Source organism: Mytilus galloprovincialis, chromosome 6 (assembly GCF_965363235.1).
Source record: "Mytilus galloprovincialis chromosome 6, xbMytGall1.hap1.1, whole genome shotgun sequence".
Lineage (NCBI taxonomy): Eukaryota > Metazoa > Mollusca > Bivalvia > Mytilida > Mytilidae > Mytilus > Mytilus galloprovincialis.
This window is the reverse complement of record NC_134843.1, coordinates 86601710-86614013: the sequence shown is the minus strand read 5'-3', so window position 1 is coordinate 86614013 and position 12304 is coordinate 86601710. Positions and strand designations below refer to the sequence as shown.

At 32.4% G+C, this 12304-nt stretch overlaps 1 protein-coding gene across 1 annotated transcript; it reads left to right on the top strand.

Annotated features, from left to right (window-relative positions):
• The first annotated feature begins 1908 nt into the window (after positions 1-1908).
• LOC143080574 (toll-like receptor 4) lies at positions 1909-4679 on the top strand. Its single transcript, XM_076256477.1, has one exon. The coding sequence runs from the start codon at positions 2079-2081 to the stop codon at positions 4572-4574; it is 2496 nt and encodes an 831-aa protein (XP_076112592.1). The 5' UTR covers positions 1909-2078; the 3' UTR covers positions 4575-4679.
• The last annotated feature ends 7625 nt before the right edge of the window (positions 4680-12304 follow it).

The window sequence follows — 12304 nt, the reverse complement described above, 5'->3', positions numbered from 1 at the left end:
GTAGAAATGATGAAGTTATTGAAGGAACATGGACATGGGTAGGCACAGAAGCCCCTGTAGATTATGATGGCTGGTATCCAGGAGAACCTCAAATGCAAGAGCAGAAAATTATATGGCGATTTATACGAGTGCTAATTATAATTTGGCCGATGCTCATTGCACAAATTCACTTAGATTTATTTGCGACAAACCGTTAATATTGTTTGCACTAATAGTCACGTACATTGTTGGTTTATATACAAATTTTATTTAAATACTAATGAAACACATGAAGGATGAGTTTACAGCATATCTGAAAGATAATGAAACCAATACGTTTTAATAATCCATCTAAAAATATAGTAAAAGTGAACAGGAAAAGAACAATGTAAGTAATTTTTTATTTAATCTTCGTACATTTCATGGTTAGTGTTCATCCATAATACGTGTTTAAATACAAACCTAATTTTTTACTTCAAGGTCGCCTATAAATGTTCCCTATGAAGCGAAGATTAATTTACTAAACTTTATACATACAGGAATGCACACATTACAGTACAACAATAAACGTTTTATGCTTTTAAACTGCCGCATCATCACTTTTGTTCATGTAGGTATTACTTGTTCAATAAAGTGAAACGTGATATACTCACTTTTAAAGGAATTTGTTTTAGAATGAATTTTAACCATTTTATATTTTTAGGTATCCGGAATCGGGACCAGGACATGGCATTGGAAAATAGAATTTTTTAATAAAGATACTGTGCTTTTCATCTTGATTTTATTTTATGTTTGAAAGATCATACATTTTAAAGTCAATGGTTAGAAAATGTATCCTTTTTAACCATTATGTCTGAGAGCGGGACTATTTTCGGTTTTTATAGGAGTTATAGAACTTTTACTGAATGATATCGTTCAACAATATCACATCAGGACATACAATTTAATTTCTCATTAATAAATTACAGGGAACATTTCCCTACAGCCAAGTAATCGTTTTAAATATCAAAATAGATTACATAAATGTTTCCTCGTCTTCTGAGTGGGTTGGCAGACGCGAAACACGGGATTAGATCAGAATCACACGGCTAATTATAATATAGACATGAATTCAGTAATGATAAGCTTGAAGTCAGTATGCTGTCATTTTCATAACCATGGAACTTTAATTTAGCTACTCATAGGGTGAGATTTAAAAAAGAAAAAAAAAGAAAAAAAACTGCTGCTCGTATATTTCACTGACTATGTTTTTATTCACTATTGTTCTGGTCTGTTTATAGACACTCTTGTTTTGTTTAAAACTATATGGACCTCCAAATGTCTATTGTGTTTTTTTTCGGTCACATTATCATTGACCTATTTTACATATTACCTTTATTCATTTATGTTTTGGTTGGGTTTATTTCCTTAATGACTTATGTAGAGACACGTGAAATTTCCTGTCCATCAATAAGAGCTTTGACGTGGAGTATCCGTATGGTTTTCCAGGTTATTTCTATCCACAGCTACATCAAAACAGAAGGATATGTTTAATTGAGAGTTTCGTATTTGAAGAGTGACAGGCAAGCAAATGAACTATTTCAATAAGACGTTCATATGTAACCTTTAGCAATGCAAAATGTCTGCTCTTACCAAACACATCGTTTTTTTCCCATTATCAACCCACTGTCTTTATAACGAAATGTACCAATGTAAGAAGATTATAATCGCCTTTATTAGTATAAATACTTCTTTTTGTATAGCACCTCACATAAGGAAATCATTCCATGGATTCGTTATTTTCCAATACCGATAACGTTAAGATTGTTGTTTAAATGAGATGATAATGTTATTTCCCAATACCGATAACGTTAAGATTGTTGTTTAAATGAGATGATAATATTTTACCTTGAGAACTTTTCGCCCTGTACGATTTAACTTTATTTGAAAAATTTAAATGCAAACATAGGATATTGTAAATTTAGTCATGTTATCGCACAAGCCAGGTAGTTAAATATATAAAGATATGTATCTAAAAATTTTACTTTTGTCATTGGAACGTTAAAACAAATTTACTTTATTGCCATTGATTCGAAAGAATTTATTATCACAGTTACATAATGTACAAAAGAAGTATAGTGATGTTTTTCTCGTGTGTTTGTTGGATTTATATAACTGCAGCTAAGAACCATTGCCGTAAGCCCAAAAACACAACTGGATCTATCGTTGCAGATTGTTCACATGAGAACCTGACACAAGTACCAAAGAATCTATCGGACAATATCACTGTTCTAATTCTTGACCATAACGAAATAAAGATGATAAAAAATGGCGCGTTCAGTAATTTGAATGTATTAATTGACCTGACAATTAACAACAACAAATTAAAAAGCTTGGAATCTCATGCTTTTATTGGATTGACATCATTAAAGACACTAAAGATGTCTTGTAACAATCTAGACTTTACAGCATATACACCAATCTTATTTAGGTTTATAACTAATATATCATTACTTGATATCAGTAGAAACATGAACTTTTCAAATAATGCAAAACTGGCGACTTATTATCCGGACAAAGCACTTGGAGTACTTGTAAACTTAGAAACCCTTGCTATTGATCTTGGACCAATACCTGTATTTGGAGAAGGGTTCAAGAAGATGGATAAACTGAAGGTATTGGAATTCGATAAGTGTAAAGTAGAGGTATTGAATTATTCAACATTCATAAATTTTAACTGGAGTATTGAATATTTGCATATGAATAGATGTCAACAGTTTGTTAAAGCAGAGAAGGACACCCTTCAACATTTTCCAAATCTCAAAGTGTTAGATTTGTCGGATACTTTTGTGCATCCAATCCAAGCTTTCCAGCTTCTAAAACCCTTAGTAAATAGTTCTATGGAAAGGATAAACTTTCATCATGTAAATGATGAATCGATTACAAACCACAGTGCATACAGCTATGAAGTAAATATTACAAAAGAAATGGTGACGTATTTACAAACGATTTGCGTAGAGGTTTTTGATATCTCTAAAAACAACATAGTAGATTTTGAAGATGGTTCACTCCTTACTTTCAATCGACCTGAATGTTTTCTTAATATTTCACTATCTGAGAACCGATTTTCATTATTTCACGCACATCGACTGGAAAATATTAAACAGTTTTTCAATAGAACTCAAAACCTCACGAAATTCGAGTACTCATTTATACCTTTGAGTTTTATCAATTATCCACCTATTGCAGTGAGTAATCTAACTAATATCACTGAAGAACGAGTAATAACATTACCCTCTTCAATAAAAGAAGTGCATATGAGCCATGTGTTACACAGCGGGCAACCAGTCTTGTGGAAAATACCCCCGAATGCGATTATAAATCGTTTTGATGTGTCTTTCTGTAAAACCGTCGATCAGGCAACCATATCAAACGGTTCAGTGATAGAGTATCTAGATGTAACGGGAGTTGATTCAAGAGTAGTATTCGATAAAATACAACTGTATCCTTTATTTAAACTTAAAACACTTGTAATGAAAAGCACAAATTTGTACATTACAAACAAACACGAGAAAAACATATTTACGTTTATTTCAGGGACAGAAAGGTTAGATATTTCATATAACTTTTTGTGGAATATGACTTCAGATATATTTGAAAAAATGACTAGACTGACAAACCTGAATATGTCAAATAACCTTTTAAGAGCAGTTCCACTTGCTATTACAAGGATACCAAATCTCATGGAGCTCGATTTGACAAGTAACCTTCTTACCAATATTAATCGTACATTTCAAGAATTTTTCGATGTTTTGCATACACGAAATGGACCCTTTACATTGCATTTAGGCAACAACGCATTTGTTTGCGATTGTACGAACTACGACTTCATCCGTTGGCTTCATAGATCAAATATCACATTTGACGCCAATAAAACCTATCAATGCCTTTTACACAATTCATCTGAAATTAACACTAGTACTGCTGCTGAACATTTTAATGAACTTTTTGCTGGATGTGACAGCGGTGTGTGGCTTAAAGCAGGGATAGGTCTTATTGTAGCATTTATTGCTATTTTCTTTCCTTTTACACTGATTTACAGTTTTAGATGGCGAATTTCATTTTATTTATACAAACGCTTTAGACACACTCTAGAAAAGGGTATCGATGTAAAATTCAAATATGATGTTTTCGTGTATTATCCTGATAGTGAATTGGCATGGATAAAATATATACTAATGCCTGAGTTAGAGAGAAAATGGGGATTGAAAATGTGCATAGAACATAGAGATTTCCCTGTAGGGAGACCTATAGCTGACGCATTCGCTGACTGCATTGAACAAAGCAGACATATTATATTCATTGTAACTTCTTCCTTTAAGAATGATATATGGGGACAATATGCAGTTGAGCGGGCAAAATATCATCACTTCTCACAGAATCTACAAAAGATTATCGTCATAACCAAAGGAATAGATATGGAGGAACTTCCGCACGACTTAGCTGTTTTATGGAAGGACCTTGCCTTTATTGCATGGCCGATTGACAACGATAAAGATCTTGAAAACGTTTGGAACAAGCTTAGATTGTGGTTATTTCTTAATCATTCAAATTAATTATGTGGCATAATATTCATTGTATTGTTATAGAAGGAAACATCAATGTGTTATCTTATGAAATGTCAATCGGTTTTGCAATTTATAAAGTTATGTAAATCATAATTAATTGTTTAGATAATCATTAGCATACTTACATTTTGCATACATCACAATCATTTTGATAACATTTATCATTTGTATTTTAAAATAAATAAAATAATATCTAAAAAAATCGCAATCCTTTAAAATTGTATGGTAATGATACTTGTATCCAAACAACAACCCTTCTTTGTATGTACTTCCCACTTCAAACGATTGTTGTTATCATTGTTAGTAAAATTCCATACACGTTTTTTTATGATTTTTTTACTCATTAGATACACAGTACCTGTTTCACTAAAATACAAAATAATATTAAATATTTAGAATCGTTTTGTTTTATTTTCTAAGACATGTTTGTTTAATTTTTGACCTTTTGGAAGTTTTGGTCACGAACAGGTACTGAAAAAAGTTGTTCCACTAACACGTATTGTTTCTATCCAACTTATTTAATATTTGTTTTTTGTTTTGTTTTTAATTTTGTAATGTTAAGTTATTTCATTCAAATTACTAACATTTGATGACTATGTTAATCTTACAAAGATATTTTTCGGATCCTGATCAACTTTAAAGATGATAATAGATTTGTTTAAGCATTTAGGGACTGAGCGGATTGTAAAGCTCGACGAACGCAACCAACGTTCCGTTCCGAATAAAATAAACAACTGTCAATTTCCTGGCATGGTACAGGCCTTTCCCATGGAAATTGTGCGTTATACTGTAAGCTTTGAAACCAGGTTTAATCCACCATTTTATTTTTCACAAAAGAAAATGCATGTACCAAGTCAAAAATGTGACAGTCGTTATCCATTCGTTTGATGAATTGAACTTTTGATTTTGCCATTTGATTAAGAACTTTCCTTTTTAAATTTTCCTCGGAGTTCAGTATTTTTGTGATTTTGCCTTTTACCTAGCTATACCTCCAATTTGTATGACAGATGCGTATGGTTTCGTCATGTTTACAAAAGAGTGTGAGCAACCAAAACAGATAATTGGTTTGTATGTCTCATTATTGGGATCCATGCAGCAGCCAAACATGTCATTATTGACTTCAGAAACTGACAAACTATAAAGACGATGCATTGAATCATGATGTAAACATCATGACTGTTCACTGCAACAGTATAATAACTATGAATACATTTTTGTGGACAAGGTACACAGCTGAAAAAAAATCTTGTACTTTCTACTGAATATACGAAGTAACCATAATACGAACTTCGGTTTACAGATTTCATCTTTTATCTAGCCATGGTCACGTAAGAAAATATATGTCACTAATACATCATTAAATGTAAGTTGATTTCCTGCACTGATCATGATTTTCCATAACGTAAATACATATTGCTGACAGACACTTCTCCTATATCACTGAAATCGATCCTTTTGTGTCACATTTACTATCTTGATGAAAGTATTATATATAAATGTATTTAAGCTAACGCCCTCATGTGTGTATCTAGTACACATATTTTCTTTAAAACGTCCATCAAAGATTAATCAACCATATATTCACAGAGATCAATCGTTCAAATAGTTGATAATAAATAAAGTATATGAAACGTAACAATTAAACAAAGACGAAAAGAATGACTGGAGACAAATTAAAACAACAACAAATAGAAGAAGTGATGGTGCCACTTAAATAAGATATGACCAACGAAACCATTTCAGTCAGCTACTCCGACAAGCAAGCTATCATAATAACAAAAGTACATTGTCAAATTACATATTAAGATGATAAGAAGGTTATCATTTCAAGTCTTTACCTTGGGAATAATGAAAATGCTTAACTCTTCAACTCATAACATGATAAACCATTTTGGTCCTAAATGCTCTTCGACTTCGTACTTTATTTGGCCTTTTTAACTTTTTTTGATGCGAGCATCACTGATGAGTCTTTTGTAGACAAAACGCTCGTCTAACGAATAATTGCAAAATTTAATCCTGGTATCTATGATGAGTGATGTGTTTTAAGATAAAACTTTTTCTTGTAACCACAAGTTATTTGTCTACAGCACATTTATTTCAAGAAATCCAAAGTCACATAAGTCTTTGAAATAATGTGTTACTAGAAAGCAACCTTTATGAACACTTTATGACTAGAAAATAATAAAAAAGGAAAAAAGTCAGCAACAATTTTAATTGAAAATTGTTGAAAAATATTTCTGTTGACAAATGCTGAATGCGGTCGAGTGATTTTTCTAAACTCGGGACAATCTATACGTATTGTAAAGACAATTGTCTGTTATAAAAAAAAGAGCGTTTGCTGAACTGTATATGTCTAAAGCTAGGTTCAAACTGCCGATCAGAACAACTCGATGATTCCGATTGTCCAAATTTCCACGACCAAGCTCAACCAAATTCTTGATCGGGCCTGTTTACGACTTCTACCCGACCGCCATCCGAATATACAAGACCTTAACTCTACAATTCACGACCCATCAGGACTCCATCCCGACAACAAAATAAATACTTAATCGATAATTCCGATCAATTCACGATCTTTACACGATCTTTACTCGACTAGCTAGACCAAATCAATTTTTTCACGATCTCAGTCTGATCTCGACCAGACCAGATCGACCTGCTCGTATATGGGTCGAAGGGATAATCGGGAATTGGTCGAGTATGCACAATTTTAGTATAAAAACGTCATAAAACTTTTATTCCCGCCGCTTCGGAGTGGGCATTACGTGTTACCCTTGTCCGTGCGTAAGTCCCAACAATATTAGTTTCCGTTCTTTAATTTTATTTTGCCTCAACCAAATTTTATGAAACGCCGTATACACAATGCTTATTTCCATAAAACACAGTTCAATGCGAATTTGCGTGGCCGTTCTTGAGTAATGACCCTTTATAATGTTATATATGCTAGCTTGGGTATTATCAGTGTCCCATGGACACATTTTCCCGTATATTTGGTTATATTCAGTAGATGGTCCGAGTAAAATCATACATTTAAAATATCTATATAGAAATAAAGCAATTGGATTTGTGTGCAAGGTGGTAAGAGCTCAGAGAGACAGGTTAATAGCTGTAACGGAGCTTGGAGAGTGAAAAGAAGTCGAAAAAGCAGGTTTAGACAGCAACGGGTGCCGAGAAATCTAAGTGAGGCAGTGGCTGACACTCCGACCACATTTGGGCAGTATGTGAGACTTGCACTAAATTAACAAAGAGGAACCAAATGCTTATAAAAACTTCCTCATAGTGGACACTGATATGTAATGGTACTTTGTATTGCTCTTTTTGGGGAATGACACCACACAATAAGATTTGTCACTGGATTATTACTTATGTTAGATAGCAATATACCTAAACTTTACAATCCCCTTTTCCTTGATTTCTTACAAATAAAGCATACTGTTTCTGTAATACATGTGCATAAGTATGTAATCAGTTTTTTTTTCATAGATTTGATATCCAGTAGTTGAATGGTTAAAGATACTTATTTTCTTTTTGCTGTATGGCAAAAACCTGCATGTATTTGCTTAAAAATATTGCAAAATGAGGGCAAAGATGTCACATATTTCCCCAACATTTGACACAAAATAGAATTTCAATCCCCTGGAGTGATACCTTTTCTGAAACTGTTTACAACTTTACATATATCTATCAAGAGATCAAGAGTACATTTTTTTCTAACCAAAGTGTAGTCAACGTTGTGTGCCATTTTTTATAGTTTGTTTATCGTTACAGTAGTAGAAACAAATGCATCGTTAAATCAGAGTTTGCTGACCCTGTTTGAACTGTCAAAAACGCATGCACATTTTGTTGTTATTTCAACTTATAACGCGGGGAAATAGACTCCGTAGAAGATGTTATGGACGCAAAGGACATCGCTCCTCTATGTATATTTAATTTTATTGACAGTTTTTCATCTTAATCAGATGAATGTATGAAGAAATGATGGTAAAGCCTTTTTAAAAAAAGAGTTATGTTATTGCTTTCCATAACTCAAAATATTGTCTAAAATTACTCAAATTTAGGTATTACCCTCCTTTCTATCATAGCTGTTATTTTATGAAAGAAAGGAGGATAATACCTAAATTTGAGTAATTTAAGACAATATATTTAGTTATGACAAGCCAGAACACGTTTAGATAATTGATTTAATATTAAAGTTAGAAAGAAATGCATCGTTTGAACCAACAAAACGACAAACGACCAACAGAAGACGCATTAGCAGCGAGTGTATAGTTTGTCACAGTTTATGCAAACTTTGCAAAAGTATGTAAGAAACAAATGATCAAAACGTGTGCACGGTGAACTCACTGTTTGTATCGCTAGTGAAAGAACGAAATTCGCTCCTAATAAAAAAAAAATATTTGTCCTTTTGTGTGAAATTACGTAAAAAGGTTCGAATGAAAAAAAAATTGACAGTAATTTGACCTAGAGTTGTTATTAATCATTTCTATGTCATTTGGTGTTCTGTGAAGAGCTGTTTCGTTGGCAATTGTACTACATCTTCTTTTTTTATGCTAATGCAAAATAAAATTTCTGGACAAACGAAAAATACGGACAGACAAAACAGAAAATAGCCCATAAAACAGGTAAATATAATCTTGATCGATTTTCTTATAAACCAACTTCGAAAGATAACTTAGTCGTCAGCAGTCTAATATTGAATGTTGTTGCACAATTACTTTCATAATTGAAAAATGCGCCAGTGCCAAAATTGCAGGATATTCTTCCCTTCCGGAACACCTGAGTTCATCCCAGGTTTTTGTTGGGTTAAATGTTGCTAATTTTTTAGTTTTCTATTTTATGTGGACTGCTGTTTGTCTTCTCGTCGGTTCTGGTTTTTTGCTATGGCTGTGTCGCTTTGATTTCGACCTTTGAGTTTGATTGTTCCTTTGGTGTCTTTTGCCTCTCTTTTAAAATGTTACCTCTCCTTGCAAAAGTAAAGCCACGTACTGTACATAGAGGAATTTTTGTACAGTTAAATATGATGTTGCGAATATATTTTTGCGGAGACAGAGTTATGAAAGTTAATCAGATCTGCACACACTTTTAGAGAATCGTGTAGCAGTCATGTGTTCTCGTGTATGGGCGAGTAGAGATCGAAGAGTGGTCGAATGTGGTCGCGTAGAGATCGGGTATTGGTCGAGTTGGTCTAGGGTAAAATAAATATAGAAGTCGCATTGATCCGGAAGCGATCGGACATTGGTCGAGTTAATCTGGAAATGATCGGACATTAGTCGAGCAAATGTCGAAATGATCGAGTACTGATCGGTAATTTTGTTGTATTCCGACCAAACTAGATCTCTACACGATCCTTTCCCGATCAATTCGACAAATATTCGACGAATTATCGATCTCTTCTCGAGTGACTTGCTTCTCGGTCCTTACGCGATTGTTTTTGACATGTCAAAAACTCTCGGGTAGAAAGTCAGATCGATGACTATCCCGAACATTCTTGTCGATTGAGTCAGACCAGCCTCCCGATCACGTAATTTGTCTTGATCGGGCCTGATCGAGTTGATCTGATCGGCAGTGTGAACCTAGCTTTACTTGAAGGTGTAGTTTGGATGCTGTTTCGTTGAAAGAAAGCGGGAGTATCTTTACCTGTGCATAAGAGAAATTACGGATGCCTTTTAGGTGTCAGACCACCAATTAAAAGTCCCTATCTGTTCAACCAAATTTTGCAATTTTCATAGCTTTCTAAATTTTTTATCTTAAGTTTGACCTCTTACAAACCAGGTATGTCCTGAATCGTACAGGTATCACCTTTTTTTCATGCCAATTTTCAGCATACCTTTAAAGCCATATAAGAAAGAAGAGACCTTCCGAACTGATGTACCACTAAAAATAACCCCTGGTTTTCTTGAAATCTTAAATTAGTATACTATGGAGCGCATTAATCCTCAAATTTTAATGTCAACTCATAGACAAGTGAATTTGGGCTTAAAATGGTCTTAATATATTACTCTTTCACCAAAAGTTTCATTTCTGCAAATTTGTTGGGTAGTTTCAGTAAACAATGACATCAAATGCACTATTTTTTGTCCGAGTAGGCCTACCTTCACATACGTTCTAAATTTGAGGGAGTAATTGGTGGTGTGACACCTTTAAGGCCATCTTAATTTATTTTTTCCAATTTTATATAGCATATTATTTATAACAAATTATTAATTTGATATAACAAATTATTTATTTGATATAACAAATTATTAATTTGATATAACAGATTATTTATTTGATATATTAAATTATCAATTTGATTTAACAAATTGTGAAATTCTCTACCAATAGTATGATTTTTTTTCCTAAAAGTGATAAATAAAAAGATAAACTGGTACAACTTGTGTATTAATTCATTGTTTATCTGATGTTCAGTGACAAATATCAAAACTCAATTTACAGGTTCAATGATTATATAACCAACCCTCCTCCCCTTTTTCCTTTATTTGAGACAGTTTTTGGGAACCAGTTCCTCTATTTTGTAAAAAGTCAATTAGCATGGCCCTAAAAGGCTTCCGTAAAAAGTTAAAGAATGGAAAAGTAAGAAACAGCTGGGGAAAAAATTCAAAATTACGTTATTATTATCACGATAAATTATCCTGAAAGGAGATGTGTATGCTGAGGATAAAATTAGTTTTGGTCTCTAAAACCCAATCTTGAAAACTTAAACGATATCATACTTATTTTAATGGTATTGATTTTACACTATGCCATAAATATCAGGTATCAAACGAGATTTTTTTTTAAATATATGTATATATATATATATACTGATTACACTTTGGGTCATGTACCTGTGCCATAAATATGTCATAATATTTTATCGAAGTGGTTATTGTAAAATAAATCCAAGTATAATATATACTGATTGCGGAAGTAAGTAAACCCGAAGTGTTTATCTACTCTACTATTAGTTATATATAATATATACATCATGGTATTATGTTGTACCAAAATTATAATTTTTAGAATTAATTTATGATTATTGTAGGATAAAACATCATAAAGTCTTATACACATAAAAATAAGAGGCTGTTGTACGATTGCAATTAAGTCCTCTCACTAAAAATGATAACAGTGATAAATGTTAGTCAATTTCCTGTACCAGCTTGTTAATGAAGTTAATTTAACACGAAGATAACAAATATTTCCATTTATGCACAGGAAATATATGATGTTATTTATCATACTTTTTAACAATGTTCATTTACCATTTTGTTAACAATGTCAAAAGTGTACGTTACAATGTATGAATACAAAGTATTTTTATATGGACATTTTTCATTCAGAATAGGAAAAAAATATAATAAGGCGCGTTTGGTTTTTATATTAAGGGAATTTCACGAGCATTAGTACTAGTTGAAATTTATTTAACATAAACGTATTATGTTTAGTGAAATGATATATTTGGGTTTTTTTCTTTGTTAAATCAGTCAAATTATAACTATTGTATAAGATGACCATCATCACTTTATCATTATATTTTTTGGATCATAAATAACTAAAAAAAAAGAAATATCTATTCAATGTTTTGGGCTAAGATGATTCCATGGAGTGTTAATAAAATATGCGAAAATAATAATTAAAAGTCACTTTGGTAATGCATTGAACTATATTTTACGGTTTTTTTTTTAAATATCTATTTGCATGCTGCATGGAACATGCTCTTTTTTTTATTGGCTATT

Excerpts from the sequence above, each read along its gene's own strand:
- LOC143080574 (XM_076256477.1), top strand. The coding sequence starts at position 2,079 with ATGTACAAAAGAAGTATAGTGATGTTTTTCTCGTGTGTTTGTTGGATT.